This window comes from Balaenoptera physalus (genome assembly GCF_965194825.1).
Source record: "Balaenoptera physalus genome assembly, chromosome: 1".
Classification (NCBI taxonomy): Eukaryota; Metazoa; Chordata; class Mammalia; order Artiodactyla; family Balaenopteridae; genus Balaenoptera; species Balaenoptera physalus.
Window position 1 is genome coordinate 45,589,959 of NC_138882.1, and position 23,156 is coordinate 45,613,114.

At 36.6% G+C, this 23,156-nt stretch overlaps 1 protein-coding gene across 8 annotated transcripts in view; it reads right to left on the bottom strand.

Annotated features, from left to right (window-relative positions):
• Positions 1-23,156, bottom strand: part of HMCN1 (hemicentin 1) — a 507,647-nt gene that overhangs the window by 230,420 nt on the left and 254,071 nt on the right. For all 8 annotated transcript variants that reach the window (XR_014266656.1, XM_082472452.1, XM_082472453.1 and 5 more), the window contains 11 exons: positions 22,491-22,685; positions 19,736-19,831; positions 18,085-18,212; positions 15,723-15,867; positions 12,164-12,276; positions 10,298-10,457; positions 9,504-9,672; positions 5,947-6,074; positions 3,841-4,113; positions 2,749-2,844; positions 8-202 (listed from right to left, as the gene is read on the bottom strand). Coding sequence is in view for 7 of the 8 variants with exons in the window: in XM_082472452.1 (XP_082328578.1) it covers positions 8-202; positions 2,749-2,844; positions 3,841-4,113; positions 5,947-6,074; positions 9,504-9,672; positions 10,298-10,457; positions 12,164-12,276; positions 15,723-15,867; positions 18,085-18,212; positions 19,736-19,831; positions 22,491-22,685 (1,698 nt within the window). In the remaining variant the exon portion in view is untranslated. The remainder of the gene's footprint in view (positions 1-7; positions 203-2,748; positions 2,845-3,840; positions 4,114-5,946; positions 6,075-9,503; positions 9,673-10,297; positions 10,458-12,163; positions 12,277-15,722; positions 15,868-18,084; positions 18,213-19,735; positions 19,832-22,490; positions 22,686-23,156) is intronic.

Consider the following 23,156-nt stretch of genomic DNA (forward strand, 5'->3'; position numbering starts at 1 on the left):
TATTTACCATGGACTCTGAGGTTATATTTTCTTTCTGTGGTTCCAGCTTCATTGACTGCCACACAAATGTACTCCCCACTGTCATACGGCGTAACAGAAGCAATAACCAACAATGTGCCATCTTCTAATATAGAAATACCAGGATCTCTGGCTGTCAGCTCTCTACCATTCCACAACCATTTGATGGTTGGTTTGGGGGTACCTAAATAAGAAATTAAAGCTTTGTGATATTTTACAGCAAAATTAGAAGTCACTATTGAATATCAAATATCTTGAGTAGAAATAAAATTTGTTATGATTATAACAGGTACCCTTAGGTACTATGCTTCTTTGAAGATATTGCTCCTGGCATGGGATTTTGACGAGATTACAGTATTTAATGCCTCTAATTCCTGATCAGTCTTAAAAGATGTATGGTCTGTGGTGTAGAATTTGATTAAAGTTGTTTTTATCAAGACATTCAGATGATAGTAAGCAAAGCAAAATATCTTCTTGAGTGAGTTCATGGTGCTAGTGGGGGAAAAAAGCTATATTAATTAAATGTACTAGAAATGGGGAGAGTTTTTGGATGAAAATAAAGGAAGAGCAAAAATAAGATACTATCAGAGGAATATACATGAAGATTGCTCAGAGTACATAAATGATGTACAGAAATGATGCTTCATAATTCACATTTTAAATAGGCCTAAGAGAGCAGAGATGAGGAACTTCTACTATCCACACATCTTCTGGGGATCCCATTCTGTTAAACAGAGGGCAATAGATTAATTCTTGACTTTTTATACTGAAAAGAAAGCTGAGAAAGCAGTGAGCAGAATTGCTTTCCTCAATTTATTTATGACCAAGAGAGTGAATGGAAGTTACATAACTCATGAATGAAAGTGATAAAAACCATCTTAAAATGCATAATGGAGCCAAAAGGACATACTTGAAATAGACAAACAGTAAACTCTATAATAAGAATGTATTTATTTAGCAAACAATGTGCCAGGCACTATTCTAAGTACTTTCACATTTTACTTAATCCTATAAAAATAAAAAAAGCACATTCAATAAAATTAATAGAATTGTATAAGACATGGCTAATAATCTTATATTAAAGCATAATAAAAATATTAAAGAATGGTCATATATCTAAGTACAAAAGAATGCCAGGAATACATAGAATGTGTCATTTAGGTTAAACTCAAATTGAGTTAAGGAATTATAAAAATGACTGTGATTGACTATGAATGACTATGAACTAATGAAATGACTATACTTATGGGAAAAAATACAACAAAAATATTGGCCTATTTCATCATCCTCATAGTAAGATGCTGACTGATGAGGAAGAGAAGATAAAACTGATGGACTGCAGTTGTTCATGTTGTCAAGGAAAAAAGGGGGTTATAATCATTTCCTCACACCCTACTCATTCTTTTATGTGGTTCTCAAACTTCTCAATTAATATTTGTGAAGTTAATAAATGAAAAAGTAAATGAATGAGCAAAAGAAAGAAATTGTGTTCTATTTTATTTCTAAATGGTAGAACCACCATGGTCAAGATGAAATTAATGGCAAATAAAATGAAAAGGCATCTAGCTGTTTTAAATGAACTCAAGAATTCTATCCCAGGTGAAAATAGAGTACTAGGAAGAGGTGGTATTTCAAAATGGAAAAGGGAAGTCCAAGCCAGCTTGGGAGTCAGGGATTCAGTGGAGAGTACAGAGCAACAGTGCCACTGGCAGGGCTCCATCAGTAGGAAGCACCCACAGAACTCAGCTGAACTTAAACCTTTCTCAAGGATCTTTCTCCAGGCCTTGTCTCCCTCCCCACTGGCTCTGGGAATAGTTACTGACAATTCTTTAGATATCTGAAAATCTTGTTAAAGTTATCTTTCTTTTAATGCTGTTAAGAGATGCAAAATCTTGCTACAGTAACAGAGACAGCCGCAGGGACCTTCAACTGCCACTGTCTCCAGGGACAGGAGAGTTAAGAGTGACACGTGGGAGCACTAATGCTACCAGCGGCATGGAGCCCTCCGGGAGGTCACGGAAAGAATACTGCTTGGTCTTTGCCAGAACTGTTACAGACTCATTTGAGTCATTGCAGATGAACGCATATGCGAAAGAAAGGACGTTCTTAACCATCTATTGGGCATCCAGAGTAAGGTGATGGTGACAGTGCCTTTGTCACATCCTCTAGAGGAGAGAGAATAACAATCTCCTGCCAGGAAACATGGTGGGATAGAAAACCCAGAAATTCAGGGAGAGAAGGAGTTTGGACAAGCATCAGAGAGCCAAGTTACAACCGGGCTCCAGAATTACCAGTAGAGGATAAATTTAGAAAGACGTTTTTAGAAAAGAAGTATCTAGAACAAACAAGGGGATTGCCCTAATTTATACCCCTGACTGAGATAGATATGCAAAAGTTTGAATAGCCCTATCTGTCACATTTTAAAGAGAATTCTTGTCAAAAATAGAATGAACTAAGAAGTAACAGGAAGGAGCATGAACGACCTGGAAAACATGCTAGATGATGCAAGTTTGAAAGAACAGAAGGTATTTCCAGTGAAGGAAATAAAATACCTGGGAGGGAAAAATACCTATTCAACCTAGTTGTTATTTGAAGAGGGATTCGTTTCCGTTATGCCCAAATGTTATAATGTGGACTGACAAGTAGAATTTTATGATCTTTGGGGTTCAATATAGAATTCTGGAACAATACAACATTATGCCAATGCCCATGTGTCCGAGTATTACACACCTTTTGCAGGACATGGAAATGCAATGCGTTGATTGGCCACTCTTTCTTGGAATGGAGTGTTATATGGAGGCTCTAGAACTTCCAGCGTAGGTGGTTCTGTTAGAAAAATAAATGCATTATCACAGGCTTTCCTTGGGCAATATCGAACTCTTCTGAGGCTAAGTATGACACCTGTTTCTCTATTTCTACCTTTGCAATGGTATTCTCTCTGACAGGAGTGCTTTTCCTCCTGATTGGACATGGCTGGTTCCTTCCAGTCAACAAGATTCCACTATAAATATTATTTCTTCAGAGAAGTCCTACATGACAATTCAATCTAAAGTAGCCAACTGCTGGGAGCATCACCCTATTTTAATTTTCTACACAGCATGTCTCACGATCTGTATTTCTTGTTTATTTGCTTGCTTGCTTTCTGCCTACTTACAGAACCGCTCACGAGAGCAGGTGTGTTACCTTTGTCACTATTTCCTCCTCACTGCCCAGATCATGACAGACACCTGGCAGGAACCTGATAAACACTTGTTGCTTGAAGGAATAAAGATTCATCTTTTTTTTTTTTTTTTTTTTGGCCGTGACGCATGGCCTGTGGGATCTTAGTTCCCTGACCAGAGATCGAACCCATGCCCCCCTGCAGTGGAAGCTTGGAGCCCTAACCACTGGACCACCAGGGAAGTCCCCAAAGATTAATATTTAAACCCTCAAAATAAGGCCTACATCATTACAGGGGACAGTGGACCTCGACTTTCTAGGGATTAATATTGAGTGCAAATTACCACTATGAGGTAAATCCTACTCCAACCCACTCTGCCCACAATTTCTTCCAAACCAAAAATAGCGGGTGGGGCACTTATCTAGGATTGTTTCCACTGTCTACATCATCCAGGGCAACTCCATTTTCAAAGGTAAACAGTTTTGTAACATATAGTTTCATTTCTTTCTGGAATCATTCTCCTTTCAAAGTTAACTAGAGAGTCATAAAAGTTATATAGAAATCTTCTAAAAGTGATCCAAGACCATCCAAGACTATATATTCTGTATAGACTCCAGGGTTTTTCCCCCACTGTACAAATATTTTCCTAGGCCAAAAATCACCTTGGACATGTAGCGTTATCTCCGTCTCATCACTGCCTGCTATGTTAGTAGCGACACATGTATATATGCCAGCATCGGAGAGCACAGCTTGGTCGATGCTGAATGTTCCATCTGGATGACTAATATGCTGCAGTCCATCAACCAACATGGCGCTTCCACCTGTAAACCAGGTGATTACAGGAAGAGGTGTCCCTTGAGCACTGCATGGAATGTCCACTCTTTGACCAACTTGGACTTTCATAACTGTAGGGCCACGCTGTATCTTTGGAGGCACTGGAAACAACAACTGAGTATTAATAATCCAACTTTTAAAAAACTCCTCCTTTTCTCACTTTAAATGAGAGCTCCTCACCAAGAGACAGCATGAGAAAGTGGAATAATCTCAGGATTTGGACCCAGGCTCAGGCCACTTAACTAGCTGTGTGATCTAGGGCAATTCAGTAAATTTCCTGAGGCCTGTTTCCTTGATAATCCAGGCAAAATAACCTCTTCAATACCAATACACTGCAAGGATTACGGGAAATAATGAATATAAAACTCCTCATTCCAAACTCGAGGAAAAGTAAGCATTTAATGATGTCAGATTTCTTATAATATATAAATAACTTAAGGTTTAAAGCCCTCTTAAATGGCAAACCAGTTAATTTCTATCATCTAAGTGAGTAAAACAAAAAGCATTTTTCTCCATGTATTCTTAGTTTTTGTTCTCTTTGTGGAAGGTTTAGCCAGAGTGTACGAAATATTTCTAATAAAAGCTTTTGTTAATTTCAGAGAAGAAAATCAAGATAAAGCCTCTATTATTTCCCTTTATCTACATTCCTTCAGAAATTTAAATGAGATAATTTATCAAAACACTGGCAAGTAGTATTGGGTTCCACATACAAGCATTATGAACTATAGAATCAAGTTGACTCCTAAGAATATGATTAGAATTTATGTACTTTACTTCCCTAATAATCCCCATTCCTCTGTCCTTTTGTTAAAACTTAATATTTAACCAGTATATTCTAAAGGTTTTCCCTTACAACAAACTTTTAAGTTAGATAGTACAGGCATACTTTATTTTATTTTATTGTGCTTTGCTTCATTGCACTTCACAGATATTACAATTTTTACAAATTGAAGTTTTACGGCAACCCTGCATTGTCAAATGATGGTTAGCATTTTTTAGCTGTAAAGTATTTTTAAATTAAGGTATGTACATTATTTTTAAAGACATAATGCTATTGCACACTTAATGGACTACAGTACAGTGTAAGCATAATTTTTATAGGCACTGGGAAATCAAAAAATTTGCGTGACTTACTTTATTGCCGTATTTGCCTTATTGAGATGGTCTGGAACTAAAACCGTAATATCTCCAAGATATGCCTGTATTATTATCATCATTTTATGAAAGAGAAAATTAAATATAAAAGAGGGTAGGTAATATGCCTAATGCTAGTAAATGACAGAACTCTCATTGGATTTCATATCCCACAGTCAAGAGGACACTACTGCAGTGACTGATCTGAGAGTGAAATCAGGTCAAAACTATTTGAGAAAATTTCTTCTGATATTTGAATGCGTGGCTTACAGTATGTGCTCACTAAGCATGTGTTGAATGAATGAGTAATTATCAATAGATAGACTATGGCAAATTGAGAGAAGAAAGCAGACTACCTAGAGAGTTTTAAAGTAGTTAAAGAATCCCAGGAGCAGAATGTGTTCAGTGGCTGGGCTCTATAAACATTGAAAATGACCATTTATATGCTATTAAGTTCTTCCTTGAGCATTCACATTCGCTTCTACAAAAAGCCACCGGTCTAAACACATTTTCTTTTTTTTACGGTGTATCAACAATAGTCATAAGTGACTATAGACATCTAGTAAAATTGAGATCCAAAATTTTAATACTGTGCATCTGAGGAAAAAGGGGAGAGTTGTTTACAGATGGCAGATAAAGATTTCAGAGTAAATGAAAGAAAATCACAAGTCTCAGATTTTAGAAAATTTTTCTATAATTACTCTCTATACAATTTGAGGTTCACTATCAAAGAAACTGGGACAGTAGGTCTCCCTGTGGCCAGTATATGCCATAGCATATGCCTTCATTTCAAAACTCACCATGGACATTTAATTTAACAGACTGAGTCACGTTCCCAGCAATATTTGTGGCAACGCAAAGATACATCCCACTATCTGAAACGCGGGTCTCAGTGATCTTCATTGAACCAGAAGGAAGGAACGTGTGTCTAAAAGAAAGAAACCAGAGAGTAGACCATAAAGTATGAGGATTTAAATATCCCCTATGCAGCTACAATTCAATGTGAAATTACTACTCTGCAAGTTCTTTTTCAAACCATTCTCCCATCTATAATGTCATTTCTATACACCTTAAAAGTCAGGAATTTTAATAATTATCAAAATTGTCTTGTGTATTCTGTTTGTTGTTCTTACAAATACCAAATCAGTTTTCTTTTACATTTAAATCTAATGTAAGGGCCTGACATCGTCAAATAATTGTACATCTCTCTGCTTTGCTAAGTTGCAGCTTTACAAAGTAAATGTAGGGGCTTCCCTGGTGGCTCAGTGGTTGAGAATCTGCCTGCCAATGCAGGGGACACGGGTTCGAGCCCTGGTCTGGGAAGATCCCACATGCCGCGGAGCAACTAGGGCCGTGAGCCACAATTACTGAGCCTGCGCGTCTGGAGCCTGTGCTCCGCAACAAGAGAGGCCGCAATAATGAAAGGCCCGCGCACCGCGATGAAGAGTGGCCCCCACTTGCCGCAAGTAGAGAAAGCCCTCGCACAGAAACGAAGACCCAACACAGCCATAAATAAATAAATAAATAAATAAATAAAAATTGTATAACTTAAAAAAAAAACAAAGTAAATGTACATTTTAATAAACTGTAAATATACTCTGAACACATTATTGCTTTTTTCTAAAATGCTTCATTTAAAAATTTAGCATGTTAAAATAAAGGCAAAAGAAGGTACGTATGCAATTCTCAGATATATACTGAATATATTCCTCTTATGTAGTTAGGTAAACCGGATCTACATATAAAAATGTTATGTTAATTGTGCTAAAATAGCTTTAAGAGGGAGGGGGTCAAATAGACCTACTTACTATCAAGGTTTCTTATAAGCTAAGACAAATAAAGTGTGCTATTGGCCCAGAGACAGACAAATAGATAAACCATTAAAGATGGAAACCCCCTTTCAAAAAAAAGACTTAAGCATGTATGAGAACTCAACATGTAATGTGCAATATCAGAGGTGGTGTTACAAAAAGTCAGGAAAGGATTGACTATTGAAAAATGGTGTTGGGCAAGTGGCTCTCCACATGGGAAAAATAAATAAATAAAATTAGAGCACTACCTAATATTACACACAAAATAAAAATTCAGATGTATTAAAATCCAAAATATGAAAACAAACTTTAAAATTGCAATAAAACATTGCAGTTCTGTTTATGATCTTCCTAAAGTACAAATCTAAAAAAATGATAGATTAACACCTTGAGCTACATAGAAATTTTTAAATTCTGTACAACCAGACACCACACATAAACCTGAAAGGCTAGGAGTAGACTGAGAGAAGATATTTTCAACACATACAACAAACAAAGGATTGTTATTGAGAACAAAAACCAAATTTCTACATTCAATAAGAAAAAGAGAAACAAGTCACCAGAACATTGCAGCAGGTTTAAAGAGGCAATTCAAATATAACACAAATGGCCAACAAACAAGGGAAAACATTCCAGGCTCACTAGAATTCAGTCACGTGAAAAGTAAGACAGTTGCAAGACACCATTTCACATCCATACGAACGGCAAAAAATTTTAAGTCAGTCAACACCACGCAGTGATTATAATGTGGCAAAAGGTACACCTATATTCTGTTGGTGGAAGGTAAATCAGGATTGCCCCTTCAGAAGGCAGTCAAGCAGTGTCTACAAAGCTGAAAATAGTAATTCATTCTAACTAGAAATTGGGGTTCTAGGTACAAGTTGCAAAGAAACATGCATATGCATACAAAGGGAGATATAAAAAGATATTCCCTGAAAAGCCTTGTTTCTAAAGCCAAAAAAAAAAAAAAAAGAAGAAAATGTAGAAAGACAAAACAAACAAGAACATGAATGTCCATACACAGGGAAATGTATAAATAAAATGTAGAATATGTATATGGTAGTTAAAATGAATAAACTGAATATATTAAATATTGAGTCAATAAAGCAAGCAGTAGAATAATAATATAGAACATGTTACAATGGTAAATTGAAAACAAGTACACAAAACAAAACTAAAAATAGAGAAAACAATATTCTATACTATTTAAGGATGTATGCATAGGATATACACCAAGTCTGTGTCAGTGTTTGTGTCCCTGGGAAGGGAGAAAAGAGATTATGACTGAGAAGGGGAACAATGAAATTTCAACTTCATCTGAAATACGGTATTTCTTCTATTCAAAAATATTTGAGGCAAATATTTTTTCAAAGAAATAGTAAAGTCGTTCTTAATTGTTTACTTTTTTTCTCACCAGTCGTAGGGAAACTACTGTGGCATGAATTTATAGCTTCATAACTATACATCAACAAGTCTAACAGACAATAGCTAGAGACTATAATTCTTATTCCGCCAGTAACTTCTGGCATGATGTTGAGTTAAAACAGTAATTGCTACCATTCTTTGAGAACCAGAGATGGGATATGGAATGTACATTATCTTATATCATCCTTTCAGGTATTATCCCCATTTTATAAACAAGAAATCTGGGCTTCCCTGGTGGCGCAGTGGTTGAGAATCCACCTGCCAATGCAGGGGACACGGGTTTGTGCCCCAGTCCAGGAGGATCCCACATGCCACGGAGCAACTAGGCCCGTGAGCCGCAACTACTGAGCCTGCGCGTCTGGAGCCTGTGCTCCGTAACAAAAGAGGCCGCGACAGTGAGAGGGCTGCGCACCGCGATGAAGAGTGACCCCCGCTTGCCACAACTAGAGAAAGCCCTCGCACAGAAACGAAGACCCAACACAGCCAAAAATAAATAAATTTATTAAAAAAAAAAAAAAAAAAAAGAAAGAAATCTGAGGTTTGAAGAGGCCCACTGAAAAAACTGCCAAAAGTTTCAGGTAAGCTTTAAGTGGTGGAGGTAAATTAAAACTCACACCTGCATGGCAACAAAGGTTGTGCTCTTAAGGGCTGTGGCATTCTGCTTTCCATGTCACTTAGCCTATCAAATATATTGTTTCAGTGGGCCTTTATTTGGGTTTAAGTTCAATCAAGAAGATTTTTACAAAGTCATCTAATGAAAGTCAAATCCTAGATATTAGAGAATGTATTGTGTTTTATTGCTCCTCTGGGATTAATGGAATTTTATAATATGCACTTTGTGCTAACCAGAATCTACATACAAATCCACTCCATTTTCGTAACTACCTTGTAGAATGCACCAGTGGGAAATTATGTCAAAGCTGGGTGTTAGCATTTCTGCTATTAAAGAATGACTTAGAAGGTATATATATTTTCTGTAGGCTCGAATGTACATGTAAATTATCTCAAATTTAAAAGGTTTTTTTTTTTTTTTTTTGAGACATTTGAAAACCTGAACAAGTACAGTCACCTGTCCCAAGAGATTATGTTTCACATGTTTCGATTCATCCCAGGTCCCCTACCTTGGAGAGAATGGCGAGATGAGCTGGGTTTCTTTGGCCCAGGTAATGATGGGTGGGGGTAAGCTCTTCACTTCACATGGAAGTGTCACCTCTACCCCTGCAAGGACTGAGATCTCAACAGGCTTATCCTGGGACAGTCCTCGTTGATCTCCGAACACTCTGGGCCTTACTAAAATAAACACAAGTTTTGAAACGGAAACAGTACGTTGAAAACAAAGCACACTTTAACTCACATTAAAATGTGGACTACTAATATTCTTCAGTAATTTGCAAAAAGATGCTGTTTGTTCCAAAGTTTCAGGACGTATCTAAAGCTTTCCATTAACACACATTGTGAGAGCTTAAAGGAAAATGACTAGAAAGTTTTCCTTTTTAGCTCCTTCTTTCAGAACACAATGCAGAGGTCAGCTGAAATGCCCTTTTAGAATCTAGCATCTGTAAAAGTAACCTCTCAAGGCAGAGCACTAACCAAGACATAGCTGAGGTTTGGCTTTGCTAGGAGTTTTAACTAAGTGGTGTTTCTAAAGAGGGTTGGGTACCATAAGCATACTCCTTGGGAAAACACCATAAAATTTTTCCGAAACGCTATACAATTCCTCTCCCTTTAAATCAGAATCTAAGTAGAGGAGATGTTGGTTGGCAGGAAAAATGCATTTTTGTACAAAACTATAAACTTGGAAGAGTAGTTCACTTTAGGGGTACAGCTCTCTAGTAACATTATTTGGGAGAGAAATGTGAGTTTTGGCACAGACAGACAGTGTCAAAGAAAAACATTCCTCCCCGAGGGCTCTCACCATAGACGGTCAGCTGCACTTTCCTTTTGGCGTAGCCGGCTGCATTGGTGGCGGTGCAGACGTACTCCCCACTCTCCTCACCTCCAGGGGACACCACATATAGACTTCCGTCAGCCCCTGCGGAAAACTTAGCACTGCTGGTGGAAATCCGCTCGCCTTTCTGCAAAACAACACAGAGCAAAAAGTGTTTTTTAAGATAATAAAGGAGTGACTTAACGTCTGGAAGAGGAAGAGAGGAAGAAAAAAATCTCTAAAGGGGAAAATACTAGATTGAAAGAATGCTAATTTGAAGAAAGCGCTTTGTAAGAAAAATTAAACAAACAATGCAAAGGTGACATTTCTTCATACCAAACTAGATCCCCTTCATTCCAAAGCTACTTAAAAGTGGAGGGGATGAGGTAGCAGCAGATGGGATGATTGTTTATGCTAAGCCAGGTACCATTTTGAGCACTTCACATGAATTAATTATGTTAATGCTCACAGCAATCTTATGAGTAGGAACCACCACAATCCCTGTTTTACAGATGAAAGCATTCAATCTGGGGGCTTGGTAGAGTAACTTGCCCAGGGCCAAACAGTCAGTCAGTGGTAGAACTGGAACTCGAACCCAGGCAGGCAGGCTTGGGGGCCTAAACTCTTAACTTCTGTGCGTGATCCCAGCTCAAAGGCCATCCTGTAAAGACGATTTCATTTTTATATTTCCCTAAAATGCATTAAACTTCTACTCAGTACCAGAGACTGTGCAGTTTGGGGGATCAGCTTCACCACCATATTTTTGTGCCCAGGAGGCAGAAATCTTAACCTTTCAATTTAATTTACAGATGTCAAAACCAACTTCTCTATATTTCAGAGATTTTTAGAAGTATAAAATTAGATGTCATGACAAAATACTTTGGTTGTGACCCTAAATATACAAATGCCATATTTCATTATTATGCCATCATTTTATATTACTTTCTCTCTACCAGATTTAATCTACAGAAAATATGCCATCTTCATGGCTGTTGAAAGATGGAAAGGACTTCCTCAGGAAATGGAAGAAGGAAGTCCTTCTTTCCTCACTGCAAGAACATAAGGAAAAGCCAGAGAACTTCACGAAAGGGGGATAAATGAGTTCATATATGTGTCTTATTTTGGCTTCCAGAAGAGCAGATTCCAAGATAAAGATTTGGAGTCAGGAAGTTTACTTGGAAAGTGATTCCCAGAGGCTTGAAGAGGACAGTTGGAGAGTGAGGCAAGAAGGAAGGAAAGCTAATAAAGGGTTTCACTGCCCTGGTTTCCTCCATGGCTGGGCTTATAAGCTCAGTGTGCTCGGGGCCCTCTGAGAAACTACGTAGATGCACCCCAGAAGGATTCTTCTGATAGATGAGAAGTGGGACATTTATATGGGCCACCTCCCCCTCCCAGGAGTTAATGTTCTTGTACTTCCTGACCACTCAGCAGGCTAAGTGGCCTTGTGGGGTTTTGGAGAAAGCCCTGAGTCCCCAAACTAGAGAGGTACATGCATGAAGAGTGACCCTGGCAGAGAGCACGGAGCAGTCCACCAGAGCTGAGCTTAAGTCAAAAGGGTTTAGGGGATGCGGCAGGGAGTAAAAAAGGATCTGCTACAACATGTGAAGTGCTTAGAAAAGTCCCCGGCGCAAAGAATGTGCTATATTAGTGTTCACTGTTGTGTTAATACTATTTAAGCATCAAGTAGTTGAATGCACTAAGGACATTTTAAGGTCCCGTCTAAGAGGTATGACTGCATGGGTTTTCCTTTCTGTAAGGTTCTATGGTACAGTGACACGTTCCATGTATGAAAATATTCAAATATTGTTGTAGCAACACATATTATTAACAAACATCTCTAGATACGTCATTTACCTTGGACCAGATGATAGATGGTTTGGGGATTCCACTTGCCTTGCATGGTAAAGTTACTGGAATGCCTTCTATGGTACTGAGTACCTGCTGCCCATGCTGGATGGTTGGCAGAACTGGAAAAGGAAGCAACAGGCAGAATCTGAGCACCTGTCCTTCCATTCAGCCTCACAAGTTTAACGTTGAACATTTTCAGGAGATACGAATATTTCTAAAAACTAGCAAAGACAACCTTTTCTGTTAGAAATGTATGGCAATTTGTAAGGGAGTGTAATAAAGTAAATAAAATAGTTGCAATCTGAAGAATTTAATAAAAACTTAAAATCAAGTTGTAAATTAAGTTGATTTTCCTAACAAAAATAAGAGAGGACTGAAGGAAATCGTATCTTCAGGAAATTCAAGCTAGAACTACATCCTAACAGTTACACACTTAACATATCTTTCACCATTGTCCATTACCCCATTAAGCTGCAGTGAGCTGACTTAACCTCACCTCCAGAGAAATGGACTGTTTAACCACTACAGATTAAATACCTGTCTATACACAAGAATCACTTAGCAAGCTACTAAATTTAACCTCGAAAATAGAATCTATTTTTGTAAAAGGAATTCAAGAGTAAAGCTTGAAAGGCCTCAGGAGTTTACATTTAAAAGTCTAAAATACAAGATTCTAAGTCAATATTTTTCAGTAAGAATGCATACCTTTTGACTTTAGAAAGCAACTAAAGAATTGACATTATATGATTGGAAGCAAAAGGAAAGGGAAGACTTCATCATTCTATTCTGTATATATCTGTTCATCATAACCAACTTGCATACAAAAAATTATCAATACTCAATGTCCTCAAAATAAAGAATTTGATTAAAGAAGCTCCCAGGGACTTTACTGGTGGTCCAATGTTAAAGAATCCGCCTTCCAATGCAGGGGACGCGGGTTCCATCCCTGATCAGGGAACTAAGATCCCACATGCCGCGCAGGGCAACTAAGCCCACGTGCCACAACTACTGAGCCCGGGTGCCTCAACTAGAGAGAAGCCTGCGTGCCACAAACTACAGAGCCCATGCATTCTGGAACCCACGCGCCACAACTAGAGAAGAGAAAACCTGCACACCACAACTAGAGAGAAGCCCGCGCTCCACAACAAACAGCCTGTGCGCTGCAACAAAAGATCCCGCATGCCTCAACGAGGATCCTGCATGTCGCAACTAAGACCCGACGCAGCCAAAAATAAATAAATTAATTAAATAAATAAATAAATAATAAATCTTAAAAAAAAAAAAAAAAAAGCTCCCATACGTGAAAGTACCTAACACAGCGCAAGGAACGTAATAAAAGTCCAATATATACCAGGAATTTCCTTTCCTTCCCCCAGAAAGATGAGACTGGAGCTGTTCCCTAGAGCTCAAGCACTCACTGTGGCTCTTGTTTTTAAGTCAGATTTCTCTAGAATTATCCCAGCTACCCTGGAGTAGAAGTTTGCCAGAACAAGAGAAACCAGAGACCTCAGTGCAAAAGCTTCCTTTTGAAAGGCTTAGATGAGCTTTGCTACATCCTTGTATTTTCCTAAGGCTGGGATTATTCTTTAGATCATATCTTCTTAAAGAATTGGCAGTAAATTCCCAGCCCTAGACAAGAATGTCAGACTACTCTCTAAAGCGAGAAATTTAATTTCCAGAATCATCATGGAATAGTCAACTTACAACTTTGCTGTCATTTTATGGCAACATGGAATAAGCCATTTTTTAAAATACATATTCAGTTTGACAGCTATAAAGGTAAGTGGCAAATTTAGGCAACAGTTTTTCAAATCTGATGACATTTGAGTATGGAAGAGTTTTTCTCTCCAGATTGTCAATCTATGTAAATCAACATGACAATTAAATAGTTTGTCATTTTAATTTGCACTTATACATGCATTCGTTAATTCAATTCTTCTAAGAATTCATTGAGAGCCTTTGATTTACAATGTTGTGTTAATTTCTACTGTACAGCAAAGTGACTCAGTTATACACACACACATATATATATATACATTCTTTTTATAATATTCTTTTCCATTATGGTTTATCTCAGGATATAATAAATACTCTTAAAAGTGGAGAGGCAGAGTGATGAAATTAACATAAATACAGAGGTATAGAGAAATTGTGATACTGCATCACATCCAACTCAAAGGCAAATCTGTCCTCTAAATAGCTGTTTGGTTTAGTTCATGTCAAACGCTGGGTTAATTTTTCTTAATCTTATTAACTAAATCAGTTACTCATTTTGGCCTAAGATGGATGAAACAATGTTGTGAAATGACCTTTTAACTTTTAATTGTTATAATTTTTCGCATCTTGATAAACCACATCATTGGTTTGTCTTGTCTTCTCCATACTCCTCGGATTTGGCAGACATCACAACTAATCGTGTCACTCTTTCACCCAAGTGAAAATTTATATCAGAATTCTTCTCAACACAATATTCTAGGCAGTTGCTAGACGCCAAAGGGAGATGACATGAATGCATTTCTACCGTAGATTCTCAAACTGGTCCATAAGCACCCTCCGCAAAATGTATGGACTGATCTTCTTTAAAAAATAGTTAAACAGCTATACCCAATTTGACATTACGTATTTACTCAACTAATTTAATGTTACTTTGGTATTTCTTCAAGAATATCTCACATAATTTTGGTGGAGATTGGTACAAGATTGGTATAACACTGAAAGAGGTGGAAGAGGCTATTTACAATGAGAAGCACACATTAAAAAGAAGATGGCCTGTATCCACTGAAAATTTCCACAGAACAAGCAAAATTTGGAAATTACTGGATTCTCCACTCCAGACCCTAAAAAAGACTGAATCAACTACTAAAAATAAATGTTCTTGTCTACTTTCATCCCTGTACACAGAGCTAGTTTTTAATACAACACTTTAAAAAGCAAATGTTGCAAAGTCTTTAAAGGAAATTTAAAAAGTTACGACAATTTCTTAAACTATGAAGCTGTTATTTATTGAGATGTAAAAAGTTGGTAATGGTTACTCACGAATGGAAAAAAGATAGTTTCTGGATTTTTTATTTGTGAACTTAAAGTTATTTAACACGCAAAAAGATTGTTTGGAGCACATGAAGTGGCCTTTAGAAAAGTTTAGGTCATTTCTAGCAAACACACAAAGGGGTCATTAGTAAGAAAATGCTTGTTGCACAATCAGAGAAGAAGAGGCAGTTTGGATGGTACAATAAGTTCAGCTTGCCTGAAATTAAAATGTACTTTTAAACATAACTCTTTGAGAGCTGAGTTCACTTTTATCAATTAAGAAACCACTTACAAAAGCCCTTGGAGAGACTCAGCGAGTGACTCCCAATAATGTCTTTTTGTATATACAGAAAAGGGAAATCTGGAAAAAAGCCTTAACAATGTAAATATTGTTCAAGAAATAAGGCTTTTTGTTAAGAATAACAATTAGAAAAGATATCTACTTCTTAAAACTAGAAGAACGGAGTTATTTGATTTAAAGATATGAACCCAGCTTTGAACATGGTTTGGAAAGCATTATGATGGGTGCGCCTCTTACCATGCACGTCCACAGTGGTAGTTTTGCTAATGGTTCCAGCAACATTACTGGCCACACAAGTATACTCGCCCCCATCCTGCAGCCGAGCTCTTTCAACATGGAGACTCCCGTCACTGCGCACAGTGATGTAAGGATTTTGGACCAACTTGAAGGAAAAAAAAGTTATTTTATTTTATTTTTTTTGAATTTAGTTTTTATTACCATTGTTACAGTAGCCACTTAGATTTAACTTTATGGTTTCAGTGTTGCTTGAAAGGCTTATTATTTATTTATAATTTTTATTGAAGTATAGCTTACTTACAATATTATATTAGTTGCAGGTGTACAACATAGTAATTTGATATTTTTATAGATTATACTCTGTACATAGTTATTATTAAACATTGACTATATTTCCTGTGCTGTATATTACCTTCTTGTAACTTATTTATTTTATACCTAGTAGGTTGTACTTCTTAATCCCCTTCACCTATTTTGCCCCTCCCCACAGCCCACCACCCTCTGGTGACCACTAGTTTGTTTTCTGTATCTGAGTCTTTCTGTTTTGTTATATTCATTTGTTTCTTTTATTTTTTAGGTTCTACATATAAGTGAAAACATGCAGTATTTGTCTTAGTCTCTGACTTATTTCACTATGTTTAATACTCTCCAGGTCCAACCATGCTATGCAAATGACAAAATTTCATTCTTTTTTATAGCTGAGTAATATTCCATTGTCTCTATATACTATATCTTCTTTACCCATTCATCTGTTGATGGACACTTAGGCTGTCTTGGCAATTGTAAATAAAGCTGCTATGAACATTGGGGTACATGTGTCTTTTTGAATTAGTTTTTTTGTTTTCCTTGGATAGATACCAGGAGTGGAATTGCTGGATCACAGCATGTGAAAAGCTTATTAAAAGTATAATTTCTGTATTGGGTTCTTAATTTTAATTCATGTCTTAGTTAGCTGGAAAATAACTTCAAGTAATTAAAAAAAATAAAGACCTCTCAGTGGTTTATATTTTGTGACTGTGCACATATGAGAATGACTTTTAATTAAACAGGCAATATTGCGTAAGCCCAAACCAGATCTGCTTTCTTCTCCAACTGGTTTATTAAATGTGTTATAAAATAACAAAATATTTTAACACGCTTAAGTGAAAAATGATGAGCATAAAATGTTACCAAGAGTAGCATCAATTGTATGTCACTGTGATATACCACCAAAAAGTCTACCCACTAACATCTGTCAGAATTATGCACATATTGGAAAGGGAAAGAAATAGAAACAACACTAATTCCCTGTTTCTGTAATTTTTGTTATCATGAAGGACCCAAATTTCACTTTTACTTTTGGCTTAATTTGTTCTTTTTCAAGAAGGTTTTACTACCACTTGCAAGCCATTTGACATTTTCATTCTGGCAAACAGGCATCATTCAAGCTGAGAGAATGTGACTTAATCTCAACATGCACCCTTTTCAGTGACAGATACAAATAATATTAGAGGGCAATGTATGATATAGGAACTGCATGAGAGAAGGTTGACAACGGTTTCTGTTAAGAATCATCCCCTCTAACTCGGTAACATTTATGCATTTTGTTCAATAATAGGGTACTTTAGTGCTCAAACAGTATCATCCTATGTTATAAGGGCATTTATTATTGAGTGAGGTGCACTCATTTTTCTCAGGTTTTTATGCAAATACGAACAATTTTACATCTTATCCCATGGAGTCAATTCACTTTTAATTGGTACTTCACTAAGGGAGTAAGTCTAGATACTCTGGAAAATGGAAGGAAAAATGCTCTGGACTAGGTGAAAATTTATTGCCATAGATAGCATGTTTACAGAATAATTCCTTACAACTGTGAAAATTTTTCACATTCCTTCATAATCAAAAGTTACTCATTGAAAAACAATGACACAAAATAGATCCACATTTTAAAACAGTTCACAATAAAAGAATGTTTGATGATAACAATAAAGATTAATATATAAAATGAAAGAATGTTATGAGAATATTAACATTTTATTATGTCCTGCAAAGAAGGATATAAAATATTTAAATCCTATGGAAAAAAACTTCATACTTGCTTCAGTTATTACATATTCTGAAGAGAGTTTACTAGTTACAAAATTATAAAAATTACACCATTGACTATTTCTCCATCATATTAATTTCAAAATAATATGAACTGCATAAACATGTTAATACTGAAAAGTTTTGGTACTCTTAAAAAATATATGTTTGTATATTTATTACATTAAAATTTCAATGTTTGGAATACATTGCCTCTTACGCAAGAGGCAATATATGAATATGAATTCATATTACGCAAGAGGAATATGAATTCATGGATTTAAAATGTTCTTACCATGGCTGAATTCTTAATCCACCGACGTTCTGGAATGGGATTTCCAGCCAATAGAACACAAGGTAAAGTCAGCTGCTGTCCTTCAATTACACTGGTCACTGGAGGGCTGATTCCAATGAGTGGAGCAACTAAATCAGAGAGAGAACACAGGCACTGTCAGTGCTATTTCATCCAAAGGAAAGCAAATTCTTTTATAGGCAAAGATGACTACTAATTATGCTATTAGAAACTGAGTTTTCAAGAACAAGATTTTTAAATGTACATGGGTATGAATTGGAAGATAGAGATAAAGGACCCTTCTAAGCAGAGGGAATGGCAAGAGGACAGGTAATAGCAAAGAAGTAGAGAAAGTAAAAAAGAATAAGTCTATGGCATGAAAGGGCAGAAAAGTCAAGCCAAGAAATTTGCAATGTATTCAAATGGAGAGCGACTGAAAGCATTGATAAATAGAAGAGTGGAATCATCAGAACCATTTTCAGGAAATATCAATCTGAGAACTTACTGGACAAGGGAAAATTGGAAGGGATGAGATTAGTGAGTAGGCTGTCATAAGAGCTCAGGCAGGGCTTCCCTGGTGGCGCAGTGGTTGAGAATCCGCCTGCCAATGCAGGGGACACGGGTTCAAGCCCTGGTCTGGGAAGATCCCACATGCCGCGGAGCAGCTGGGCCCGTGAGCCACAATTACTGAGCCTGTGCGTCTGGAGCCTGTGCTCCGCAATAAGAGAAGCCGCGATAGTGAGAGGCCCGCGCACCGCGATGAAGAGTGGCCCCCGCTTGCCACAACTAGAGAAAGCCCTCGCACAGAAACGAAGACCCAACACAGCCATAAATAAATAAATAAATGAAGGAAGAAACAACCCCTTTCTAAAAAGAAAAAAAAAAAAAAAAAAGAGCTCAGGCAAATAAAATGAGGTGGACTCTTAGATGGAAATCAGTGAAGTAACTCAACATAAATCAAAGCAAAATCTCTAAGACAGTCTTCCTGGAAAATTTAAATATACGTAGATGAATTAAGGGAGATACATAAAGAAAATTTTATAGAAGTGTATTAATGAGATTTAAAAATCACAATAAATGATGTAATCATTTAAACAATGTAGGACTAGTGCATAAATAGAATTCCAAGGAACAGACATAAGATTATAAATTTAGCATGTGACCAAATGGGTATTTTACTCAGTGGGAAGAGAACACGCAATAAAAATATTAAAACAAATGTCTTACTACTTGGAAATAACAGATATTATATTCTTACTTCATATCATACACAGAAATAATTCCATGTGGACTAAAATAATAAGTGTAAAGAAAAGAACTAGAAAAGCACACCACCACCCTAACATGTGTGTGTGTCTTGTGTGTGTGTGTGTGTGTGTGTGTGTGTGTGTACTCAGACTTAAATGAATTTATTCAATTGACCTTCATTTCTTCAAATGGAAGATAAGGAGCTTGAAGAGGATGATCTCTATTTCCAGTTCTAACATCAAGAAATATGAAATAGGGTGGGGAGAAGGAAGGCTAATGTAGTAATCAGATGTTTACCTGTTTTTGTTTGTTTGTTTGTTTTTAATGGTACAGGCAAGAGATGAGGTACTAAGAGGAGTCTGATATTTTCAAAAAGTGTGGTGTCTAAGTACTTAATTGATCTTACCAAGTCCTGTCACTGTTACTGTTGCCTGGGACTGGATCTTTCCAAACTGGTTTTCAGCTTCACAAATATATGTTCCTTTATCACTTGCCCATAAGTCTAAAAAGAAGAGATAACTTACTCATTCAACATCATCTGTGGAGCATTAACTATGTGTCAGGCACCATGCTTGTGATCTGGTAGTTCCCATTCTAGGGGAGGAGACATACCTTGAAAGCAACAATCATACCACAGTGTGACGACTGCTCTAATTCGAGCTTCAGACAATGAGCTATGGGGACACAGAGACAGAAGTGACTGATGGCACAAGGAGGAGTTCGGGAAGGATTCACATAGGAGGTAATACCTGAGCTGTACCTGAAACAGTAGGTAGAACAGAGGAAGGGCAGTCCAAACCTAATGGGCTGCAAAGGCAAGAGCATGACTTGAAAAATCATGGTGTGTTCAAAGAATGGAAAGCTGCAGTACCACCCTGGGGGCGTTTTGGAGGTTTGCAGGGGCCATTGCTTTCACTGGTCCAATGATCAGGGGAGTCTACTGGCAAAAACTAGGGAGACAATGCATGGGGGGGATTCACGAAAGGAACAATATCCCAAGTTCACCAAGACTTTTGAAGGCCCCACTGGAAATTCATGGATGTGATGACTTAGTTTATAATTATTTGAGCCTACAACCTAATTCTGTATAAGTGGAAGAAAGAAAGAACTTTTGCAAGAATTGCCCACCATTTCAGAAAATCACTTCACCAGCCTGGAGTTTCTGAGTCATCAATCCCATATTCCTGGGTCAGTCTACATTTTAGCTCTCAAATTCATGGTGATGTACATAACGTATATGCATATTGTATGAGCATTGCCAGAGTATTTATCTATTTAAATACAGATTATTTTAATAAAAATTACTTTCCTTTGTTTTCCTTTGTACTACATTTTGCAGGTTAAAATAATTTTTATTATGTAGGTTGATCAAATACATAGAATTTTCAGTATAATAAAAAGGATATTTATAAAATATTTAAAATTAAAGAGTGTGTTAGGGGATTAGGATGAGGATCGCTGGGTTACAGGCTGTGTGGGCATAGTCAGGAGCCTGAAGATGAAGAGGTAGCCTGGTGTCTTATAAAACAGTAAAGTTTTATCTTATGAGCAACTGGGGAGTCAAGAGAAGATTTTAAATAGGGGATTGATCGTCACCTTTGCAACTATCTTAACTAAAATAGGCACAGTTTAATCTATTGATAAGATGTTGACAGAGAAAAACACAGCCTTCCATTATGAATAGTTCCATACTATCCCAAATAAAGAGCAGTGACCAAGTTTCTACTCTGTTAACCACATGCATATAACTGCAGAATTGCATCTGGTACGCACAGACAGTGTTCACTCTCAAAATTAGCAAACATTCATTTGCCAAGGAAAGCTCAGCAAATCACCTGCTTAATAAGTTATACATTGTTTCTAACCAAGATAGTCTCCATATTATCAACTCGGGCTAATTTGTGTAGAAATACAAAATACCAGGGAGAGCTAAGTTTCTCATCACTAGTTTCCTTTTAGATGATTTAATTTGAACAACTGGGCAACCATCGGTGAATACACTGCCCTCCTTTATTCTTACTTTTCTTTCATTTCCGCTAACTGATATGTTTTCAGGTCTCATTTGTTTCCCTCTGGGTTGTTTCTCATCACCACCATCACCCTACCTACATGACCCTCCCCATTCTTCCCTCCCACTCCTGTCTCCTCATATCCTACAGGGGAGCTGTTCTGAAACAGTACTTTCACATGCCTTTTCGTGCCTATGAAGCTTGGGGGTCTATTTTCTACCTCACCAACTACATTTCTTCACCTGCACGTTTCAGTTCCTGCACAATCTGACCCAATCTAATGAGTAATTCTGGTAGGTACTTTTGTGACCATCCACTCAGACAGTAGATTGTAAAATGCCTGAGCGAGGAACCCCATATTTGACTTCTGTCTTCACCTAGCACAGAGCTGTAAGCACTTGTAATTAGACAGTTTAATTTGTATTGAAAGTTTAAGTGGCTAATGCACATTTAATATTGTTAATCAACATGAAAATCACTTATTGGGGGCTTTCTACAAAATACCCTAAAAATGCAATTTTATTAAAAAAGTCAATTAATCATCTAAATGTTTTTACTCCTCTGGTGCCAGTATCCAAATAGTCTTAACAATATTTGAAAAAGTACTAAGTATTTACAAATATCTGAATGCTTAATAACTTACAGGTAAAAGTTTGGGATGATGGCATATTTGACTTTTTAAAAAATGTTTTGCTCCGGATAGATATAGCTTTTAATCAAAAAATTTTGATAGTTTATAGTGTCCCTATGCACGTGGTTATGTATTCTTGGCCCAAAATAATTAACATTAACTAACTACTAGTAATATTTTACCTTTCTATACAACCGGTGGTACAAGAGTCAATAAAATGTGATTACTTATCCACCTACAGGCCCAGGAGACTCTATTTGCAATAAGAAACAGTGAGATATGAAGAAGTCATATTGCTTCATAAGTCTATATGACATAGTAATGACATAAAATTGAATGAAATGTTATTCATTTATGACAATCCCCAGATATGAGTTCAGTATTACTTTAAAATGAAACGCAACAAACACAAAATATGTTGGCACGGTTAATTCACTATTTTAAACATAGCAACACCTATGTATAAAAAATGTATAATTTATATGTATATATTTGTATAAAATATATTTCCTTTAACCTACTTGAAATAAAGAGAGCTCCTGTTCTTAGTTGGCTGATGGAACTCACTGAAAAAGGTCTTGAGTAGATGGGCATGTTGTCTAACCTTCGCCATTTAATCTTTGGTTCTGGATAACCCTGGACATAGCAAGGTAATGTCACATTTGAGCCAATTTCCATAGACACATCAGCAGGTTCTTGTATAAAAACTGGAGGTGCTGGAAGATATTTAAAATGAAAAAAAGTGGTCATTGGTATAGTATACATGTGCATTAAATATAAATTAATTATTAAACTATCAACAGATTGAATTCAAATCAAATCATGGTTCATATAATATTATAAATATATGCTTTAAGTATTCCTATCTGCTATTGAAATAGATTTTTTAAATAAATGAATAGAGGCACAAAGAAGTTCAACTATTTCCTTAAAGTGATAAGATGGAAAGGGTGGGAATTTAAATCAAGATTTCCTTAACTAAAGGGAATCTTTCATTTTTGGAATTTGTTTTCAATTTTAGTTTACGCCATACTCCTCAAAACTTAAAATTTTTCTACAAATAAGTCTGCCTTGCAATGAAATATTTTTGACACTTTCCAAAACTTACTTCTTTAGGCGGAATTTTTAAATAAACTAATTATATCAGAGTTCATTCTTCAATAGATCACCATATAACAAGGTATATT